Below are 24,398 nucleotides of genomic sequence, written 5' to 3'. Positions count from 1 at the left end.
TGAAACTTGCGGTTCAAATTGAGACAGTGTTCCTAAGATAGAAATCTAACGAGACCCTCAGCTTGTGGCTCTGTTTTCTTCCATGTCAGTATACTTGTCATTGTGCTAAGGTCTCAAAGAGCCTGTTTAAAACTGTAGGATCCTACTCCCAAATTAACCCGAGTTAAAAAAACAAAAGAAAGCGATACACTTGGTGTTGCATGCTGCTGACTCTTGAGTAAGAACATTTTTCTTGAATGGTTTAGAGCAGAATTGATATCACTACTGTCTTTCTTCCCTGAAAACCATTCCTACTTCATTATTAAACAATATGATTAACGGTAAGACAGCAAACAGGCTTCTAAACTACTACTGGAAGAAAAGAAACAAAACTAATTTCTGCTGGTCAGAATTAAACTATATGTTATTTTTTTTACCAATAAGGCTGGAAAGCGAATTTGCACAGAATTTTTAATGAACCAAGTATTTGTTCACATCTTCAAATACATTTTTTTCTTCCACAATTTGTAGTAACCTAAAAAAATCCTCAATTCACAAAGAAAACAATTTTTAGAAAGTTCGTAAAAATTACACATCAATAGGAATTAATATTCAGAAGTGCACTGGAAATGCATTGAGGGATAATGCAGTTGCTGTTTGATGTGAGAAACCAATACTAAAAGATGCTAGAAATATTTAAAGAAATTGTATTACATAATAATTGATAATTAAAAAGTTGGTAAAAGATAGTACTATGAGTAGACAACCACCACATAACCAAAATGTCCTTTGAAACAACATTTTTTTCTCTATTTTTCTATTCGTTTTCTATTTCCCTAGTTTTTTTTCTATTCATTCTTCCCCTATTTCTAGACATGCAAGAGACCATAGTTCAGACACACATTTCACACAGCATTCCTGTTCAAGGAATTCAGCACGTGCTCCTGAAGATTAGTTTCATTACTTTGAACACAATTCAGAAAAATATTTCTGATTTTCTTAAGATGATTATAGAAATATTTACACAAGACTTTTTTTTTTTTTTTACATTAAAATATTTTTTTGTGGGCTTTGGCTATATTGCATAGGCTATTTATATATCCAGATGGTCATATATATTTAAAATATTTGGGTTTTTTAATGTAAACAGATGGTTAGCAAAATAAAAGGGAGTTTGTCAGCATTTTAGTGAATTTCTGCACAAATTCTCCAGATATGAAAGGATACAGCTTTATATATTAGTACCTATTTTCCTTCTTTAGAGAACGGTTCCAGGAACCATAATTACAGTTGGTACATAACTTATAGGAAAGACTAATCCCTTTGAAGTCAATGCAATTTTAGTGACACTTAAGATAATCAAGGCTACAGAAAGAAGCAAAACCAGCAATACATCAGATTTTATGGGGAGAGCATCTGGCATGCTCAGCTGCTGTAGAAAAGAACCTGAAGCTATGGAAAGGACCTTTTCTGGAGGTAGCCTTGGATTTGGTCATGACTCCTGGGGATTACTCATGTTAATGGCCGTGACATTGACTCAGGAGGCACTGCAGGCTGTTGTTGACAGCAGATCTAGCTGCATTTCCAAAGACATCTTCAAAAAAACCTTTTCTTGATATCAGACTCAGAAACCTGTCACCCATTTCTTCTGAGGTAAGTTAGTCTGGATACACAATTGAAAGTTTCTTTTCCATTTTATAGAGTGGAAGGTTCACAGACAACTCTTAAACTTTTCACTAACCTGTCTGTCAAAGCCGAAGAAGCAAAATTTGCGGGAAAACTACTGATTTGGTGGTCTAGCAAAAAAACCTAGTCCCTCCCTATAACTCTATTTTATTTACACTGAAGCAATATTGGTTATGCTATGGTTACTATACATATGATACAGAAGTAAAATGAGATAGAAGTTATATTTCAGTATTTTGTTCCTTCAGATCATATTTTAAGACACGTTAAGGTATTATTAGAGTAACAGAGTCAAGTAGAGCTGTTTTTGTTGGAAAATAAAAGCCAGATTTAATTAAGTTTATAGACTCATAAAGACTTTTTCAATTAATACATTCAAATAAACTTTCAAAATATCAATGCAAAATACATTGACATATGAAATAAAAATTCTCTACATTGCTTATTAGCAAATCTATATTGCTTCCAAGTGTTTTTTTCTTTTCAGGAAGACTTCAGCTACCAGTGTCAGTAATACAATACTTGCTATTGCCTCTTCATATCACAAAGCTTCTAAGATTTTCTTTTCTTATCAGTATTTGAAACAAGAATTGGCATGGTGTATTATAGCCCTCTTAATATAACCTGACACTGGCAATTTAAATGGGAGTCATAGTTTGGCACAAAAATCTGACTAAGAGTTCCTGGTTGTCACTGAAGTCCTTTTAGATTTAAGCAAAGCTGTAAGCAATGGAGAAAGGATGAAGCCAACATCTTCCTGGGTGACAGTGTCAACGTGGCAGCACCAGCTGTGACGAATCGCTGGTCATGCTCCTCACCATGACAGTAACAGCATGGCAGGCTGTGGCAGAGTGTTTGTTTACTGAGAACTTCAGAAAGCAATGGAAGTGTATTATGTTTATATAATTATTATTTATAACTATTGTTGGTGATGGGAGAAATGGCTGAAAGTGCTGTTTTGTAGCGCTTCTTGAATTACATGCAAAGTAAAATGATGCATTTGAAAGTGCTTATTTATTCTTGAGTTGACTAATTATTAACTACATTCTTTTCCTCTCTTGTCAGTGAGGGGCTATTAACCAAAATCTGCTTATTGTGAGAGATCGCTCAGCTGCACAGTATTTTAACATGCTTCTGTACAACATTAATTCATGCTGGAACTGTGTGCACGCAAGGATCCCCTCTCACTGCTCTCCTCGGTCATCAGAAATCTCTCCAAAAATACTAGAGTCTGTTTATACTCTTGCAGTGCTAGGTGGAGAGAAAGAAATAAATTTAAAGCTAGCTTCTACTTGACCTCAAAATGGGGCACCCTTCGGAGATCCTCACATAAGTAGGAATCCCTGAAATTTTAGCGCTATTTCTTAGTTATAAATAATAACAATATTCTTGATGGGTGGCAGCTAATGAGTGTCGGTGCAAATGGCGATTTCAGCAGGAAGGGGTGCCGGCAGAGGCCTTACTGACTGGAGTACTGCACAGTGCTGTACTTTGTCACTCGCCTCCGGGAGGTGCCTGGAGACGCTGTGCCCATTCCCTGGCCAAGGTGACAGTCAGCACTGAGCATCTGACCCGTGCTGCTCAGGCCGCCCAGATTTGCTCCCCCTAGACTTGTTCCTCCCAGGCTGCTCATTCCAGACCCTGACACTACTCTCTCGGTGACCACCACATTGTGGGCATTCGATAACTCTGAGGGAATATTTATTAGGCTGCCCGGCATTCCGGAGGCAGGCCTGAACACCCTTTCTGTCACTACCACGTTTGACCCATCTACCAAATCAGGAATGCTGAGAGATGCTGGGAGTCGCGAGTTAGGTGCAATGACTCTTTCCGTGACGATAACGTTGGAGCCCTCTGTGAGATCGGGGATATCTAGCATGCCACGCAAATCAGAGGCAGACGCAGGCCCGACAACCCTCTCTGTCACAACGACGTTGGATGCGCGCAGAGGGTCAACAGAAAAAGAGGGGGAGCTGGAGGTGTAGGTCTCGGTCACTGTCATGTTGCCGTGGAGCAAGGGATCCGGCATCGGCCTTGGGGGCTGTATGGTTGCACCAGATGTGTAGGTGTTTTCGGTAACAACCGTTGTAGTGCCAACTGGGGCAGGCATAGGTGCACTTCCATTGACAACGATGGTGGTACCAGGTGGTGGGAGGTTTAGATCACTCTCAGGGCTGGGGAAGGCAACGTTGACGCCTGGCCAGGGTGGGTTGACATCAGGGAAAGGTTCAATCTCTTTGCCCAGACAGATCTCTGCTAGGGTCTTAAATTTTGGTCCTAATGTATCCAAATATGTTTCATCTGTATCTTCTCCAATAAAGCTGCAGCAACCCACGGAGCCAACAGGAGTACCGACTCCTTCATGATCATAGATTAATAGGCAGTCATTTGCCGGCCGACCTTCATCTTCATCTGCATACACAAATGCTTTCTGTAGTTTGCAAAAACAAAAAAATGAAAAGAAAGAAAAAGAACAGAAGAACAGAATTAATTTCGTCAGGTTTTTAACCATGAATACTCAAACCACAGTAAAGTTTCCCTAACCACAGTAAGGCCCAGCTGACTTGAAACATAGGACATCAACAGGACAGACTATACCATCAACATTTTTTAACCTTGAAATAACTTTATTAAAATATTACTGTGTTTTATTCTTGTTTCTGCCAGCATGTAGCATCTCAAATTTGGTCTGTCATCAGTGGTTCTGTCTGTGGGGCAAAAGGGACAGGCAAAGAGATGCCTTCTTTGGGCAGCAGTTTCTGAACAAAATGGTAGGAAGAGGAGTGGAGCAGGGTGGCGAGGGGAGCAGTGGAGAGACCAGGATTGAGGAGATGGGATGGAAGATGGTCCACAGTGGGGGAGACTTGGTGAGTGCAGAGGGTAGTCCATTTTGAGGAAGAAGGAAATCGCCAGCTGGGGATGATGTTGGGCATCCTGGAGTGGTCATTACAGAGAGATCAGGCAGGAAAGAGGAGAATTTAAAACAAGTGCAGCATGAGGTTGAAGGAAGCAGGAAAGGGTGGAAGGGGAGGCCTGCAAGGGAGAGTCAGAGAGTTTGGGGGTTGAGATGGTCCAGGAGGATAACAGGAGTAGTATGTGGAGGCCTATGGCCAGCAGACAATTAATACATAGGGCTCCAGGCAAAGGCAGGAAGATTGCAGTCTGGGAGAAATCCATGCTCAGGATGTCAGTGGAGTCTCCTCTACTAAACCTTGTTTAGATTTTGAAATATAGCAATCCTTATATCTTAATTGATATTTTGGTGACAGGCAATTATAACATTTATGCCTCACAGTTCATGCATATGAATAAAAATATAGCCCATTAAACCATTAATCATGTAAATTCCATACTATTTTTTTAATCCCATATGTAAAGGCTAATTAAGGTGTTGCCAATTGAAAAAACGGCATATCGGTGTCACTGGCAGTTCACAAGTCTTTTAGGGAGCAGAAAGGGCAATAAAAATAAGGAAGCATGGATGTTTAAAGTTCTTTAAGGATTAAAATGACTTCATCAAATAAGCTGTACAGGAAGTAGGAGGGAACAATTTCACAAAGATATTATATATTTATACACTGAAACAGGTGGAAAATACATAAACCTGGTTGCTACTTATGAAGCTGAAATCATTTAATTGCTTCCTACTCATACCTGCAGTGTACAAATTTTACAAAATTTGTAATTTTAAAAAATTTTACAATAAGACTGTTGAGTAATCAATCTACTATGGCAGCAGCTCAAAGACAGTACTACTACTGGTGTTGTAACTTTTCCTCTCAGTGTGGTCAACTTTGCTCTCACAGCAGAATTATATAATGGAAGTTTCAATTTGAGTAGAATTAATTTGGATTTCCACCATGTAACCTGTGGAGGAGAATCTAACAGAAAGTATGCTCACAGATGTAACTCAAAGAAAACAACTAATTACCTCAGAGAAATAGTTGTCTAAGAAGGCCATGTTCACTCCTCCTTCTCGATACTCTTTTATTGTTCCTCCAATTGACCCTTTTGCTTCCCCTGTTCCAGAAATTCCTCCAGCTGTTCCATAGCCTGTACCAGTGCCGTAGCCAACCCCTGTAGTTTCTTCAACACCAGAAGCTACTACCCCTCCTCCTCCATATGTGTTATTATATATTTCTGAAAACAGAAAAAGTGCTTTGTGAAAATTTACACACAATTTTTCAGTTGCTTTTACAAATGCTGTAAGGAAAATACTGAGTTTCTGATGGTATTTTAAATCAATTTCAATCACAGGTACGTGCATAGGTACCAAACATTTAAACTGCAGTAATAATTACATACATATTAACAGATACCTAAGCCTTTGATTTTATTCCTGGCTAGTCAGCATGTGCACATGTGTTTTAGAAAATCAGTGATTTACTTCTATTATTGGCTGGAAAGATTATTCTGTCTAGTGTATATATATGCCGTCATGGGATTTGTGTTAGAAAATCAGATAATTATGGATATTTATGAAAATACATAAATGTATATTTATGATCACATAAGCATAGAAATTTTTTTCCCTTACACACTTAGAAAATAAAGAGTTTTGTAAATCCTAGAAAATAAAGAGTTTTGTAACTCCTTTCACATTTTCTAGTAGTGAGATTTTTTAGGGGAGAACAACAATGGATCATAATAACCACCAGTTTAAAATCCAGAATGAAAATGGTCTTTACAATAAGTTATAAAGTAATACTTACAGGATTTTATCTTCTCCAGATTTTTTTAATACATGATAATAAGGAAATAGTTTTCTTAACGATCAGCACATATTATAATAAAAGAATTGCGTACAGTAACCTTGACTATGGTTACACTAGGAAACAGGCTAAATTATATATTTTTTTCCTTTTTATGAAATGAGAAATATGAGAACATTTTTGTATAATAGCAGAGAAGTTGTCTCGCAGAGTAACATTTCTTCTTGTCAGAAGCTAGTGAAAATGGATCTGTGCCAGCATGCTTCCTTCCTCTTCTGAAGTAAGGAATGGGGGAGAAAGTGGCACTGCACAGCTTGACTTATTCACTATGATCACTGACTTCCTAGAGGAACCTTATCTCAGAAGCATAAATTTACTGTGCTATGTTCCAGCTTGTCTAGGTTAACACACCTAGACAGTCAGTAATTAACTAGCTATTTGATGTGCTCCCTTATGGGAAGCAGAGCCTGGAATCTGGGAAGAACTGAACCTTTTACCCAAGTTATGAAAGAAATATTCTTATTCTGGCTAAAGATTGATTTCTGGTGTCTTGAAAAGACCCTCCATTCTGTAGCTGCACTGATAAAAAAAAAATGCCTGGGATTTGAAAGCCTTGGCAGATATTTCAAGGTAAGTGTAGTTTGCTGAAATTAATCTGCTCAAAAGCTCAAATCCCAGATTCTTAATTCATACTGGAGGTCCTACCAGCATTAGTTTGACTATGTGCAGATGTAAGATTGGAAGAGTTGGGTTATAGTTGGGAAACCAAAGGACTTCATGGATCAGAAGGCATGAGGTTCTGAAAGATAAATTTATGACAGCATAAAATAAAAGATTTAAGGATCTGCTTACCAGAAGGTTCACCAAAATCACCTCCTGCTGCTGTTGTTGGGGCAAGAATGTGCGAGACATCCTGGAAAACAACATTTTGACTCCTTGAATGATTACCTTGCAATTCCCGTGTGAAGACCAAGACTTTGTGAATTATGTTAAGGAATTAGCAGTCCAAACTGTTAATGACAGTTATTCATTATCACCATCTCCATTAACAAACAAAACAAAACAAAAAAAGAGACTACAAGGTTTTTCCTTGTCAACACGAACAATGATCAGTGAAGATGATTTGTGTTCCCTTCTCCTAAACTTGCACTGAAGAAGCTTGTTAGTTATTGTTTCATTGTAAGTGAACATAAGGAATAGTAACACCAAGCTGTTGTGCCAAGCTAACTGAGCCCAACTTTAAACACATAAACTCCATCAGTGAATGTAATTAAGAATCACCTGTCATATCTGCCTGGCAATTGTTGACAATGCTAGACTTGTTTTAGATGACACAGTGCTACTACAGTCAAATGCAGCCTTCTCTCTAAATATGAATTTCTTCTGATTTTAGAAACATGGGATGTACTGACCCTGTCTTCAGGCTGTGCACCTTCTATTCCCCATGGATGAATTGCCCCTTCTGTGCATTCAGGTACAGGTTCAAATCCAGTTCCAACTCCACCTGCAGCGCCAGGTCCACAGCCACAACAGTCGCTCATTGACATCAAAATTGGTATCACTTAACAGGAAAGGAACAGGAAACAAGGATTTAGTACATCTTATTTAGTACAGAAATAGCTGCTTTCCCCAGAGGGCAGGTGCTGATGAACTTTTGAAAATATGCCTTTAAAATGTTTCTAACCAAGAAGCCTGTAAGTCTGGCTTTCAGAATCATTAGCTGCTTATGGGGATGCATGTATTTAGAAATTCAGAATAATTTGTACCTTTAGTTATAGCAGAGCAACACAGGGGTGGGTGGGGCTGTTACTCCAAATTTATGCTTGTGCACCTGGGAATAGACTTTGATCTATCTCAGCTGAACCAATATAAATTGCGTACATATGAAAATTAAACAAACAGGACAAGTCTTGCTATATAGCATTCAGTGCTATTCTTCCCTGATATATAAGCATACATTTGTCTCTTCAAGTATAGCAATTGAAAAGTAATACACGTTAGTAATAACAGAAATATGCGAATCAGTGGAGAATCCACCCACTACAGTGATCTTTGGCTAAGGCTCCAGTTGCAATTTTCACATCACGTATGCATAATGTTTGATTTGAAAACGCAGTAGGGGCAAATCCCAAGCCCTAGTTTCACCAAATGTTTCTGTAGAGTGAGTCAGGTTTCCCAGAGTGCGGTATTATACTTAGTAGTTTAAAGAACCCAGTGCTGGAAATTGCAGAATGCTGCAATGGCCAGCATCAAAAACACTGCTTATTTTAGAAAGGCAATGCAATATTAATTCATAGAATCATAGAATGGCTTGGGTTGGAAGGGATCTTAAACATCATTTTGTTCCAACCTCTCTGCCATGGACAGCGACACTTTCCACTTACCAGGTTGCTCAAAGACCCATCCAGCCTAGCCTTGAACGCTTCCAGGCATCGGGCATCCACAACTTCTCTGGGCAATATGTGCCCCTGTCTCATCACCCTCACAGTAAAGAATTTCTTCCTAAACTTACTCTCTTTCGGTTTAAATCCATTGCTCCTTGTCCTGGCACTACCTGCCCTTGTAAAAAGTCCCTCTCCAGGTCTTTTGCAGACCCCCTTTAGGTACTGGAAGGCTGCCCTAAGGTTTCCTTTGGAACCTTCTCTTCTCCAGGCTGAACAGTCCCAACTCTCTCAGCCTGTCTTCATAGGAGAGTTGCTCCAGCCCTCTGATTTCTTGAACATCAAAATGAAATGAAAATGGAAAGGGGCTATACCGTGTACAAAGTGCTGCCTCATGCTGCATGACTAAGGACATATTTACTCCAGGCTACCAGGGGAGATTTCCAAAGGCAGAGACAGTCTGTTCTGTAAGATAAACCATCTGGGGACTACAAACTGAACAGCCTTTTGAAGCTTCAAGATTTTGTGTTTGTTTGTTCCTACTAAACAAAGATCAAAACCCAAACAAAACACCCCTCCTCAAAAAATCAGTGGAAAAACCCTCAGTTTCCTCAGGTTTTGTAGTCAGTATTTCTTCAATGGGAAATTTTGGATGTTGATTACTTGATGCCCAGGCCATGAAAAAAGGTTGATCATCTATGATTGTGGTGGTCTGAGAAATAATTGCTTATATAAATTCTAACTTGAATCCATGAAGCTCATAATTCTTTATGAATGCTAGGACAAATGAATTAATGTTCTGTTTTGATCCTGTTATCATAAATGCGACTTGTTTTTTATTAGATGTAATGTTTGGAAGGAGTAGCCAAAAATTTCAAAATCTGAGATGATTTATTGTTCCACTACTGAAATCTGGCTTTGAGTTCAAAGGAATCTTGTTCTTTAGATCCTTTCATACCCAATTTGGAGCTGATAGTTGTACATTTCTTCTAGTAGTGTAATGGAAGTACAAACTGCAAAATGTAAGTGATAAGATAACTCTGTCTAAGAATTCGATAACAGGTCTTAGAAAGGAAATGGTTAATTTTGAATGAAAAATGTAGGTATGTATAACATAAAATATATAGAAATTCTTTTAATTTAAAAGACCATTTTTTTCTCTGTCAAATGGCCAATACAAGCCCATGGATTAACAGTCAACTGAAAAAGCAACCTCATTTTAGACAAATTAAAAATTCGTCTTTAGACGAACTAAAAATTCTATTTACACTATTTAGAAAAGTAATAAAATTGTTTTCTTAGTTTTATACTCACGAACAAATATTAATCCACCGAGAAACATCAGGCCAATGGCAGCACCGCTAAGTGTGGTATTTGATTGGTAGTCTCTGCCATAATTTTCATTTCCAGCATAGCCGTCATCAGTGGAGGCAGTATATCCTTCCTCACCTCCATCATATCCATCAGTATAACCCTGCCAGTCTGTGTGGTCCTCAAAATCTCCTTCAGGTCTAATCTGACCACCATAATCACCACCACCTTGTTGTCCTCCCTCTTCCCAGCCTCCTCCACCAGTGCCACCACCACCACCACCAGTAGTGCCACCACCACCACCAGTGCCACCACCACCGCCACCAGCACCACCACCGCCACCAGCACCACCACCACTGCCACCAGCACCACCACCACCGATGATAATTATTCTTGTGGCCCCACTGGTGCAGTAATTCCGACTATCACACTGGCAAGCTTGCACAGGAATGATATGTGGTCTAGCGCAGCGTCGGCCTTGGTTATCTCTCACAACAACATAGATCCTATAAAGGTAAAAGTCTATGTTCTGGCCCACTAGTTCTGCAGAGGAATCTTGGAGGGGGAAAAAAAAAGAAGAGAAAAATATTTAGATGAATGTATTGACTTAAATGTTCTACAAATCTATACTACTTGTGTGTTATGTTCATAGAACAGAATGAAACAAACTGTTCCCTTTCTAAGCACCTCAATTACTTATGCATCTACAGTACTTATGCAAAGCTGAAACATATAATAGTCATCTATGCCTGGGTTTTTTTGTGGAAAACCTGAGTCAAATCAGTCTAGTTATCACTCTTACACTTGAGAAATACAAAAGGGGAAAATGAAATTTTTTATTTCCACTGCTGCTTTTCCCAAATTTTATTTGCACGATGGTAAATATAAAAGTTGAAAGTTTTATGCATTTCTTTTTCCTCTCTCAAGGAGCTCATATATGTTTTTCAAAAAGTTTTTCAGTAGGTTTAGAATATTTAAACCTACATATTTGCAACTGTTGAGGACAGGTAGGAGACTCAAGAATACTTGCAATTCTGATATTTGCCATTTCATGTAGTCTTCTATGTAAACAGTAAGTTATGCAAATTCTGTCAATTAGTAATGCATGAGATTTGATGAACTCATTAGTTTGTCATGTCCTATTGAAGGAAACTGGCATAGCTTCACTGGACACTGACTAAACCAATTTTCTTTAAAATACGAGTAGGTGTGATTGCTACAATAAATTACAAAAGTCGTAATCTTAATTTGCCATTTTCATATGCCTCTCATAAAAGTAAAGCTCTGCTAACTATACACTTCATACTCTAACACAAATGTGAGAGTTTTTTCATATGCTTACGATTTTTTAGATAACATAGAAATAAAAAAGTATCAAATTATTCCTTTTGTTTAGACCAGTAAAGGCTCGTCATAGTTATACTCAGAGTACAGATTTGCTGCTCTATTTTTATCAGTAATTTTTCAGTTTCCTTTAAATGCTAACCCATGTAATAATTCTGATTCTAGTTATAATATGATTTATAGATATATGTATGCATGCGTATGTTCGAATTTGGAGTAACTTCTTAGATTCACATTTAACTGAGATTTGAATAGATGCTAGTAAGTGTTTTGTTTTTTTAATAAAATAACATCCTAGTCAGATATCTTAGATAAGAGCTTATTCCTGTGATTTATTCTGTTATAAAATGTAGGTTAGTTTACCATTTATTCGCCTGATAATCCATGTAGTCTGAGGTTCACCATGTATGCTGAATGTAAAGGGAGTAGCATAGAGATCACCATCCCTGTGCTTTGCTGAGATAATCACCGATGGGGAATGCATACATACTTTCCTCATTTCAGTATTAATAGTTGGGCAGTTGGCATTGATGCCATCTATTGAAAGCACAACTGTGCCAGTAGCAGTGTATCGAGGAACCCCTGTAAAAATAAGATATTTGTTGTCAGGAGGGAATATTGACACTATCAATAATGCAGTTAGGGTTGGAAAACTAGAAACAGGAAAAACACGGAGAGAAATCTGGAACAAAAAGAGTTTATTTTGCAAAACTTAATCTCTTTTCTTACCTCGGGTGATAGCCAGGACCTCTGCTTGGTACTGCCCATTGACTACATAGACTGAATCCCGGTTAATAACTTTGTTCAGTGTGATTTCACCAGTGTTTTGATTGATTCTGAACCAGGCAGCTGGATCACGTCCTATACTATATCTGTGTTTGGTGAAGTGAAAATACTCAGCGTTATGCTATGAATATAGGTGTTACATATTTATATTGCAGATGAAACTTGGCACTTTGGAACACTTTTCTTTAGGCTATGCTAAGTCCTATTGCATTTCACCCAGTTCAAGCAAAATCCACACAGACTCCAAAAGATGTAGACTAGAAAAGTAATTAGGAAAAAAGCAAATGCATAGAAGCCCATTTTAGTTTGAAAGTGGCATCATAGTCCAAAAGTACAATTTTTTTTGATCCTGTAAACCTTAACTAGAACCATTGTTGACATCAATGCTTAAATCCACAGCTCTTCCTGTAACACTATACAGTTGTATTTGCTGACACATTTCTCTGTTTTATGAATTTTTTTTCAAATATTTTTAAATAGGCTGTATTTATTTCTACATACACTGTAAAGCAAATTATGGTCCCACTTATTATCATTGATTTCAAGAGAAATAAGTGTAAATATTTTTTTAACCATAGAATGAACTGGTAGAGACATCTTCTATTCTGATTGGATAATATTGACCATTATTGGGATTTTTTGCCTGCTTTTTTCAAGATGCTAAAGAATTCCCTATTTGTAGCAAAAGTTTCAAGAAAACACATTCTTAGGCTGAGTAAGAAAACCCCCCTGTTCTAATTTATTCGAGTTACAGCATGTTAGAGAAATGATATTTTCTTTGTCTTGTACATAAGGCTAAGGAAAGTAGTCAGGAAAGAAAAGCAATTATAGCACAAAAAATGGGCTATATACTATTCTATAATAATATAGAATATAATACTATATAATATATAATATGATACCATATAATACTATTCTATTGCCATTTTTTCTATTGCTAATCAATAAACATTGTTTTTTAAAGCATCCTTTAAAATACCTATTCCTCATCCCATTGAAATCTCAAAAGAATTATTCCATCCAGGAAGTTAAGCAGAGCAGAGCTTACACAACATTTGTTGCAATAGTTCTGGTGTCCTCATCCATGGCTGTGTACGTTCCTACAACATAATTTGCTCTTGCACCTTCTGCCAGGGAAAACACAACTGAAGATGGATGAAATTTTGGTGGTTCAATCAAATTTTTCACTTCTACTGTGAGGGGTGTTCCAAATATTTGGTACTCATGTGCAACAGAGTGGTGGAAGGCAGCTACATTCCTGACACCAATCATCAGTGAGTGAGTTCGGATATGTTCAAAATCCAGCTCCTAAAAGGTAAACCACAAAGAACTAGATAATACATAAAAGCTCCTTTAATATTTTAAAAATATTTTTTATTTTAAGTGGTTGAGTGACAGTGTTTTTACTGCCTGTTCAATTTTGTTACGATTAATTAAAATTTTAAGATGACTATTTCAAGAGCTGAATCATAGTATTTTTCCATACCTTAATTACTCTAAGGATTCCTTGATTTGTAGCTCGATCTGTAACAATTTCAAAACAGTTATCTTCATTACCGGATATAAAGAAAAACTCTGCTAACCAATTGTCTGTAAACTCTTCGTCAGCATCCAGAGCTTGTATTCGTAGCAGTTCTGAACTGAGTGAATTTTCTGAAATACTTGCTGAAAACTGAAATGACAGATAAATACCTTTTAGCAAATATTAATATATACATAATGTGAGGAAAACACAGCTGTCTGAAGAGGTTCTTTTGAAAGATGTTCTTTCAAAAGCACAGTCCACGCCAATACAATAAAAAAAAAAGTCTTCTGGGCAAATTGTGATTATTGTTACAGATTTGAAAAACTGTATCAGCTCAAAGGCAGAGGCATCATAGAGTAAAAGGATTTGTGCTTTCCATAAGAAATGATCTTCCAAAAATTGGGTTAATCTACATAATCTGGCCGTATTGCAGGGGTCTGGGCACCTGAATGACAGGATTTCTCTGAATACAAAGAAGTCAGTCCTGACAGTGTCTGGATTGACATCTCTGAATACAAAAATAATCTATGTGTATGTTACCAGAATTGGTGCACAAGTCATGGATTGTATTTTGAGCTTGCTTCAAGGGAACAACCCTGTTATTCCAGTGGACCATGTAATTGTGAAAGTTCTCTATGGGTTAGTAAGGGCTCTGTTATCAACGGGGCTTTTAAACAGGGTTTTAAATCAGTGTTGCTGCTTTTGTTATTGGAAACTTACAGAGCTTTGAGCAAGAGTTGGAAAGTTGTCGTTAACATCAATAACTTTCACGTTACAGCTACAAACGGATGACATTCCATCTGCAGCCCCATCCCGGTCTGATGCCTTCACAACAAGAGTGTAGCTACTATGTTGCTGTCACAAAAAGAGAAATGGGTATGTTAGAAGACCATCTGTGCATCTTATAAATAACTCATGCTTGCTACTATTTCCTAATGCAGGACTTTGACTTAGACATTTTATTGTAACGCATTGAAAACATGCATTTCTCCATTAATATTTGTAAAAACCATAACCTTTCTCTTCTATTTTTTTTTTTCTCGCTCTCATGGCACATTTACATCACCATGTATCATGTTATTTAGCTTTGGAAGGGGAAATGTTACCTCTCTGTCAAGATAATTTGCAAGATGGAGTTCTCCTGTGTATTTATTCATAATGAACATGGGTGGACCAGAAGGCTCCTGACTCTCTATCTTGAAGGCAATTTTAGAATTCAAGTGGTTAGGTTCATCTGCATCTGTTGCAATGATTTTCATCACCAGTGTGTCTAAAAATAAAAAAAATAATAATAATAGAAAAAACCCAATAGAAAATCTCTTGAGTTCCTGCAAACAACTCATCAAGACAGTGCTAAAATTTAGTGTGTGAAAATGATAGAAGACTATCTAATCCTTGGCATTTACAAAGAAAACCAGAAGTTTAGTTTTGTAATACTGATTCTGACAATGTTAATGATTTTAAATGAACTAAAAATCAAGGTCAGTAGGAATGCAGATGTTCACTGAACTTCTTTAAATCACCATAGGGAATATGAAAATACAGCAAGTACTGAGCTTGTAGACATTACTGTAAGAAATTTCCATAGCTTTAAATGAGAATTTCTAGAAAGAAGAAAATGAGTGTTAGGCACCATTGCCTCAGTGCTATTTGCATGTCTAATGTTGATTGCTGTACTTTTGGCAAAAAAGAGCCATTTTAATAGTTTAAGTATGGAATTATTTAGTAATAATCCTCTGCAACTACAAACACAGAGGCTGCAAGTACAAATATTTGAAAGAGAAAAATGGGGAAAAATGTGTTTTAAATACCCTCAAAGGAAATAAGTTTAATGATATTTTTATTCTAATGAGAAGGAATGAAATAATTTATTTTACATTTTCACATCTGAAGGAATTTGCATGATGGTATGGTTAGAAACTGGAACATTCAACACTCATGTGTGGGAGGAAAGGGAGAAGGAAGCATTGCTGTTTAATTTATAGCAATTAGCTCAGGCCCTGGCTCAAAGAGCACTTGCAGAAGCATCTGCTGCTCCCTCCTCTGCAGTGGCCCTGACCAATATATGTCATTGCCTAAGAAAAGCAGAAAGAGCACCCCAGGTTTATATTAACTGTATTCTGTGAGGTTCACTAGCAATATTGTAAAAGGCATAACATAGTTACTTACTATCCATGCTGCTCTCTTCAACAGATCCTGTAAATACAGTTTGTGCAAATACAGGAGCGTTATCATTTATATCCAGAACTCTGACTCGAAGTTCGAGAGGTGGTTCCAAATCTACACCCGTCACTGAGTGTTTAGCAAAGCAACGTATCTAAATAAAAAGATTTACTTGTTTTAAAACCAAAAGGTAAGTAAGCAAAGTAGCAATCTGAAACAAACGAATTTGCTGTCTTTTGCTCTCTTTGCCCCAGCCTGGATCCATAATTATAAAGGTAAAAAAAAAAGACAGTACTTACAACAAAAACTGGTGTTATTTCTCTATCCACTACTGATGTTATATTAATTTCTCCTGTTCTCGGGTTAACAACAAATATTCCATAGGGTGCACGATCGATTCCAACTCCAGAGATGCTGTATGTGATTGGATTGTCTTCTTCACAATCTGATCGGATCTGCAGTAACAGACAATAATAATTTATACCAGTTTACTGAGGACACCTGCAGTGTTCTTTCTCCTATTCTTAGTTCCTGTAAAAAATTCTATATAACTTCAGTTTCTCAACCATTTATTACAAGTTGACACAGAATCAATAGAAGGGTCTTTTACAAAACGTTAACCTAGAGATCCATCTCCCCTTAAGGGCTGGGTAGGCTTTCTATTTCTCCTAAATCTGTCAGGGAGGTGGAGAGAGAAATCTCCAAGGGCGTCACACTGTGGTTGGACCTCTGTAAGGGCATGGTTACAGTGAGCGAACAGAAGGATATTTTCTTTTTTCTGTTTCCCACAAGTCATGTACTATCTTTGAACTTCGCTCAGGGGTTTTTCAGGAGGAGAGAGAGAGAAGAAAAATGTCATGATCTAGAACAAAGACACTGGTTAGAGCTGCCTGGGGAGTAGACTCATGGCAATGTTCTAGGAAGCCTCTGGTCACTCCTCAGCAGCCACACAGCTTCACTTTATGAGACTGTCTCAGCAGAGCTGGGAATATTGCTTCATCTTTCTTTTATTCTACATTCCTTGCTTTGACTACTCTAAGCATATATATTTTTACATCCCTCTGCTTTTATCAGCCTGTCTTCGGAAGAACTTCCTTGTCAGTGAATACTTGTGGTTTTTTTTCTACTTACTCTGGCAATTGGATTCCTCTTGGAATTATCTTCTCCTTCTCTACAAGCTGCAGCAAATTTGATCCATTCACGTTTTTGTCTTCTAAAGGTTTTCCATCTTGCTGTTCCGTTTTCATCCCATTCTTTTACCTTTGACAGAGAGTTCCAGTATCATATGACCTCAATCCATTTTAAATAAGTACAGACAATTATAATTTCCAACAGTAAGGAGAAAAGAGATTTTTGTAGACCATGTGCTTTTTTACGTCTGCGAGTCCCAAACTCTATGACTGTACATGTTTATTTTAAAATTGCTCATTTGTATGAGATACTCATTTAGATTTAGGTGAGTTTCTCTTGAGAGGGTGAGCAGGTTATTACCTGCAGCTGTTTAATATTTAAATATGTTTTCAATCTTCAGGTTCAGAAGCATCTTAGTTCAGTATTTTCCAAATGATTTTTTTCATTGTTACATTTAATTTAATCAGAAAAACAGTTTCTCAAGCAATATGTATTACCTCTACATGAAATCCTGTGCTGAAATCCAAGAGTACCTGCAAGAACAATAATAAGATTGTCATGTAAAAATGCAAGGCAAAAGCAGCAAACAAAACCCAACTGTAAGACATTGCTATACTGCAGGCCTGGAGCAGTACTTTTCTTCAAGCCTATTGCAATAGCTTATCTAGACATTAGCTACAAGATTTCCACAAATGACTCGGTGAAATTCAATTATTTCTATATCCAGCACTTGAATTCCTTGACAGTTAAGACCTTCAAAATCCATTCTGTCTTTCAAGACAGAACTTTGAGTTTGAATGGGTACGCCAGAGACATTTTCAAGCTATACCTTCATCAAAATAAAGCTTTCACACAGATTTTTAACACCTTAGCTGAAGAGGGAAGTGGTTGCAAGAGTCGTTACCAAACTGTCTAGGAAACTAGAGAAGTATTTATCCTAAATAATTTATTCTTTTTTCGTTATTTTTTTTTCTTATTTACTAAGTCCACAATAAACCTGGAATACTTAATTGTGTAATTTAACCAAAAAGAATGAAAATGTATTCTTGGAACCTCCCAGTGAGATTGAAGAGATTTAATGTAAGATGGAAACCCACCTGCAGTTTTCAGGCAGATTTCCCTGGAGTACAGTAGATTTTGATTTGAGACCTAACTATGCAACTAGTCTTGAGTAAATAAAGGTGGCAGGATCAGATGCAGTATGTAATTACTTTAAAATTAAAATTTAAATGAGAGAACCCTCAATTTCTTGATTAGCACAATTTAAAAGAAGGCACAGTTTAATTAACTTTATTCCTAAATAGGGTGTGAAAATGAAGTTCGCTTGGTGAATGTTCTTCTTCAGAGCATCTCTTTCAGGTTTAAGATCTTCGGCTTTCTTCAGACAATAAAGGGTGAAGAATGTGGGATTTGCAGGACTGGCTGCTTGTTTCATTCATCATTGGAAGAAACAAAATATCCAGGTGACTCAAAAAGTATTGCAGTGTTTCTCTTTTCTCAACAAATTTTAACAGCTGCAGATATGAGTATTTCACTTCCTTATAATTTCCAATAGATTTTTGTTTTGGTTTGGTTTGGCTGCTTTTTATCTGATATGTTTTATCTGTGGGGTTTTATGTCAGTTATACTTGGATAAAATCGGTGACAATCTTTTATCCTATCATTACATCATGGGACTTTCCTCACTTCAAATTTATTGAGTTTTACTGGCAAGGCTGGAACATGGACACAGAATGTTTTCCACTTACTTCATGTTAAGACAACTTCTTACATGCAACAGAAGAATGAACAGCAGTTTCACCTCCTTCCTCTCTCTCTCTTTTCCCCATTTACCTTTATGTTGCAAGAGTTTACCATCTGTCATTTACAAAACAATGTTTCCAATGATTTGGTTTTGCCCAAAACATTCCCTGAAACCGTGGCCTACAACAGATGCCCTAATCTGCTTCTGAATGAAGGAGTTTAGACTGTGGATTTGCCCATTTGATGTGCATAGAGCTTGAAATTTACTGGACTCCACAGAGTAAGGATTTTTTCCTTGTTTGTTTGAGCAAGCTATTGACATAAATGGTTAAGAAAAGTACTCTGCAGGAATCACTACAACATGTTCATGTTGTGCTAAAAGCATCAATGCATCTTCTAATTGACATTGAGTTTATGACTATTTAAATCTTCAGCTTCAGAATAGGATTCAAATTCATGTGCAGCCATTCCTCATCTCAGAAGGGACGATATCAGGCTCCATGTGAACAGCAGGGTTTGTTTGCCCCAATGGGAGCTCAGTCCTCTTCTTTTATAATCCCCCTTGGAGCCTGGGGAACATGGAAGAGTCAAAGGGACAGACTACACTAGAGAACCTGAGTGATGAGGTCCACCAGAAATAACACTAATTGAACATCTCTTATCAGTCTATCCCACAGGCAGGGCCTCCTTTGGTGAGCACAATGAAATCCTCTCCACCCTTAGGCTGAAATCCCTTCTGGCATGCAAACAATTGTCTTGACCTGGCAATGTATGGGTATACACCTGCCAGTGCAATGTTAGTGAATCTTGTCTGCTGTCTGTGTCCTATGGCCTATCCTGTTACTTAACAGTGAGACTAATACCTCACACCCAACCACATCACTCTCATACTCTGAAAAACTATTCTGAGTTTTTCTGAAATAAGAATTATGCCTGTAAAGAATTCTATTACTTAAGGACATGAATATTCATAAACCTCTTGATTCCAGCCTATAGGGAGTTCTGTTTTCAAGCAGTGAAAAATACATATTTTACACTGCAGTCTCATCCTTTGTTTTTGAGCACCTGCAATGGGAATGTCAGGAATTTGTCCATTGGTGATGCTGTGGATTGTAAATTTAGGCCCTGTATTTCCACAGTTGTCCTGTGATAGCTAAGGAAAACCCCATTCTGCTACTTGTTGGTAATGGAAGATCTTGAATTCAAAGTCCTTAGTACAGTTTGTGTTATTATTTGAAATGGCTGATCTGATGAACTTGATGTCTGTGTTTGATATGTCTCTCTGTTATGGCTGTTGTATAGGAAGGAGGGCAGGCAGACATCAGACAAAGATGTCTAGTTCACCTGAACAATTTTGAAATTGCATTTATCCAACTTGATCCAGGGATAGAGGTTCCTCTGCCTCCCCAGCTAATGCCTTCCAGTTCTCCACTGTCACCAGCAGTTAGAAGGCTTCCCCTAACCCAGTTGTCTATTTCTAATCTTTTTTCTGGGATGCAAATATTTTTTTTCTAGTGCTATTTCCAGAAGATAAGTTCTGTCTCCTAGCAGCTAACTCCTGCAAATTTCTAGGTAGTTAAAAAAATTCCCTTCTAAACCAGTATCCAAGTACAGTACTTTCCATAGACACAGGGATAAACAATAATTAAAGCAATAGGAGCCACTGGAATGTGTGGGATGCATCCTGAGGACCTTGGGGTAGGCAAGCTGGTCAGAATGATACCAAGATTTGCTGTCCTGTTAGTCTCTGAGAGACTGTGAAAAAAGGAAGCTGCAGAGAATCTAGAGGCTGGTTGCACAAGCTGTTTCTCTTTTGGGTTGGGAGATGTGCAGGCAGGAAACAAGTCTGTGGTTTCTGTCATCTGTACAGTGTCTGTCTGAAAGCTTGTCTTTTATTGTAGCGATACCTGGACCTTGTGTCCAAAGTGGCAACTTAGAGCCACACTGGAGTTATTCTGGATTTATTCTGATGTACCTGGGGACAGAATTAGGGCCATAGGATGTGTATGGTTCTTCGCACCTTCAAAGCAATTTACAAACAAGAATTAACTAATCATTAATTGAGTACCATGCAATATCATATGTAATTATGGAATCCTCCCTCCTCCACCTACTCAAATCTAAATGGCTGAACACGCCTTTAACATCTTCCCAGCATTATTCATATGGGATCTGCTTCTCTCTCTTTGAAGTCAACAGTGGCATTGTTGTTGGCCTGGATGGGAGGAGTGCTGAGAACTCACACGTATTGTATTAGTCATCAGGCTGCAGTGGTAGCTCTGGTACTGTCAGCATTTTGGGACTTTTACGTCTTTCTTACTCATCCACAGCCCTGACTAGAAAAGGGTTGCAATAATGAACCCTTCCCTTTATTCATTCTACATCTCTTTAAAAAGTGATACATCAGTGCATATGAAATAATGAGAAGTAGAGTTCAAACATAAGACAAACACTCATATTTTTAAAATATGCAATTTGATCACTTTTTAATTGAAACACAATTTTCTTTTTCTATACTTTGCCTTTTCATATGTCACTAATGAATGTACTTCATCCAATTTAAAGGGGAAGATTTTCTAGATGATTTTTCTGGCCTTTTGTTTTCTGATTCAGAGGAGGTAAGGTGTTTCCTGTGTTAGCAATACTTTGAATTTCACCCAGGATGGAGAACCCATTACTATTTCAACAGTTGTGAGAGGAATTATTCAGGAATTATGACAATGCTCGTGTCAGGCTGAAGAATATACTTTGAAGTTTGATTTATTTTAAAATAAGTTTATTCAAAGAACTGAACACTTTGGGAAAGATTCCACTGAGATTGTTTCTGTTGTCCTATTGTTATCTTTTATTGTATGTAGATACAATATATTTCCATAGAGTAACTGAGCTTAACCATTAGAAAAATGAACAGAAAAGTAATTTCAATATAGGGTGTATGCCATTATCATTAAAATTTGAGTTTTTCAAATTAGTCATGCTAAGTGCCCTTAATAAACCTCCCCAATAAAATCTGAATTCTGATATGACTTTGAGTGTTCTGGCTGCAAATGCATGTTTGCTTAACGGCCATTTTACTCAGGAATGTAAAACTACAGGCTTAAGTACCTAGTCTTAGGTGATAATTCCTGCATCTGGAATTGCTTTAGTTTCTATTTCTACAATAAAATTTTTGGCAGAAGAACCTATAGGTTCCTGATTCAGTTCTGGCAGATGTTTCATATGAATATGCATGGAGAGGATTTAGCTCCTGACTATTTTTATGTGCAACCAAGTTATTAGTATGATGCGTAACCATAGCCTAACAACTGGGGGGGGGGGGGGAAATAAGCATAGATAACACATGGGAAAATGTATCCAGACAAAAGTGCATAAGAGATGTGGTGAATTTAAAATTATTGGCTGTCACATGATAGCTGGCAGGAGAAGAGTCATACCCGATCAAACAGGTTATTTCCATAAAACGTGTCTGTGCTGGTATCACAAACAGAACTCCCTTACTCATGAGAATAATGCCTTTGAAGTCACATGAACAAGGGTTGCAGAATCAGTCCCACCAATGGTGAAATCCATAGAGAAAATTATTTGTTTCAGGGCTGGTAAGTTTCCTTTTATTTTTTTTGACAATGCAGTAGTGTACTAAAATATGTATAACTTCACGGTAATTTTATTTGATGCAACTTATTAACAATATACTAACCAGAAGCACCATTCAGACAGGTGATTTTCATGAAAGATTAGTCAAGCTGAAAGTCAAAATCCTTTCTCAGAATACACTAACACTGGATACGTAAATTTATAATTTATATCTCTACATTATCATTATAATTTAATGATCTCTACAGTTTGTCTGCCACCTTTCTATAAAGTGCTGAAAGATGCTATTAAGCTGCACAGGCCATCATGAACATTGCTGGGCAGAGCAACGCATAACAAGAACAAGGCTTTCCTCTGGGTTGTAGAAGTTCAAATATTTGATAGTCATCAAAACACAATGGCATTTTTCAGAATCCCTCCTTTTTTCTCACCCAACACCTACCGTCCATCACTCACAATTGTAACAATAATACACTGAAAGAAAGAAAATGGCTCCAGAGTTGCTGAGAGGAGTAAAGCAGTAAAATCTCTTTTGAATGGACAGATCTTAGATAACAACACAGTCAAACTTTTTGAACCTCGACACACTGGGAGTGTGCATCACCAGGTAACTGAGTAAAATGAGTAGTTACTAGTGCTACATGAAAATCCGGAAGTGTGAGTGTGGTGTGCAACAGGCCAGCCTCAGACACCTCTGTGCTGCCTTGAACAAGCAGAAACTTATCTGAACCATAACTTGCTTTTGCCAAGTTTTGCCCTTGTTTGCTTGGCAGCTACTCTGTGTTAGTTCTACTTTACTGATTGCAGAGCTGTCACCTAAAATTAATGGATTGCATTTTCCAAATGGTTTTAGGATTTCTTATTCTATAACACAAACTTTTTCTCAGACTACAACATTTCTAGAAAAGTCAGTAATGAGAAGTTAACAAACATTTACCCTTACTAATACACTGTGTAAAATGTAAAATTGCATGAAAACCATAGGGCATAACTATAGTAGAAATCTCACTCTTCTCAATCTTCAGGGCCTTAAACCTCTACCTAATTTCAAAAGGTCAGCACAGATGAGTAAAATTAATCCACACAAAAATCAGATTGCAGGAACAGTAGGGCACCCATAGCCCTTTTAAGTCCCTTCTGGGTAATTTCCATGCCTTGATGAGCACATCGAACAACTATGCCACTTGACCATAGCCACAACTTTCCTTTTACAGCGAGAAAAACAAACCCAAAGAGTAACACTTTCATCATGCACTCACTTGCTCAGCACATGGCGGCTCAGACACTAATGCACTACAACACAGGAACCCTTTGCAATGTGAAATAATAGGCCAAGTCTTGATTTTTTCTCAACTGAGATCTTCACTAAATTTTGTCATTTTTTTTTCTCTCAAATATAGCTGTAGGATTTGGTCAGCTCTGAAGCAATCTTGCTAATGAGTTTAGAAAAAAGAGATTTGAATATTTTAGAAAAAGATATTTCCTCAACTAATAAAAAAGTAAAGACACAGAACCAAATTGTATCCAAACATTAAATTTTTTGTAATGACGAGCATTTTATTAATAATTGTGACCCCTAAATAGTAGCCACAGAAAACATTTGCCTGAAAAGTCATACCGTAAACATAGAAAGTCACATCTTGAACATCAACAGATTGCCAATAGTCTAAAAAGAAACATTTGTCAGTATTTAATGAAAAGCTAATTTAATTCTATAGAATGTTCAGAGGGGCTGTTTAGAATGAGCAGAGCTTTGATTTTTATGGTAAATTTCACAAGATATTTTTGGGGAATAGTTTACACTGTAAAATGTAATCGTCTGCTGAGACCAAACTACTGTAGTCACAGAATTTACAAATAATATTTTAAATTCTGACTTACCAACAAAAGGAACAGAAAAGCAGCTGTTCGGTGAGGGAGCCAATCCATGGCATCTGACTTCTCAGAAACAAGTCCAACTGAGTTGTGGTTACAAGCCTGTTCCTGTACCCCTCCCCCCCCCAGCTCTTTTGACTATTTAGAAAGACGCTCCGTATATGTCCT

General features: G+C 37.4%; 1 protein-coding gene across 1 annotated transcript; it reads right to left on the bottom strand.

Annotated features, from left to right (window-relative positions):
- Window positions 1–3,124: 3,124 nt before the first annotated feature.
- On the bottom strand, window positions 3,125–24,284 carry LOC309581315 (desmoglein-4-like; the record flags this gene model as incomplete). Its single annotated transcript, XM_082295863.1, has 16 exons — window positions 3,125–4,096; window positions 5,597–5,805; window positions 7,230–7,290; window positions 7,790–7,938; window positions 10,073–10,624; window positions 11,777–11,995; window positions 12,143–12,285; window positions 13,248–13,507; window positions 13,686–13,871; window positions 14,445–14,579; window positions 14,831–14,994; window positions 15,894–16,041; window positions 16,187–16,342; window positions 17,019–17,147; window positions 17,516–17,551; window positions 24,237–24,284. 16 exons carry the CDS (start codon window positions 24,282–24,284, stop codon window positions 3,125–3,127), a joined length of 3,567 nt encoding a protein of 1,188 aa, XP_082151989.1.
- Window positions 24,285–24,398: the final 114 nt, after the last annotated feature.

The sequence above is a fragment of the Coloeus monedula genome (genome assembly GCF_965178545.1).
Source record: "Coloeus monedula genome assembly, chromosome: 1".
Taxonomy (NCBI): Eukaryota; Metazoa; Chordata; class Aves; order Passeriformes; family Corvidae; genus Coloeus; species Coloeus monedula.
Note: the sequence above shows the minus strand (reverse complement) of the source record. Positions and strands in the feature narration are given on the sequence as shown.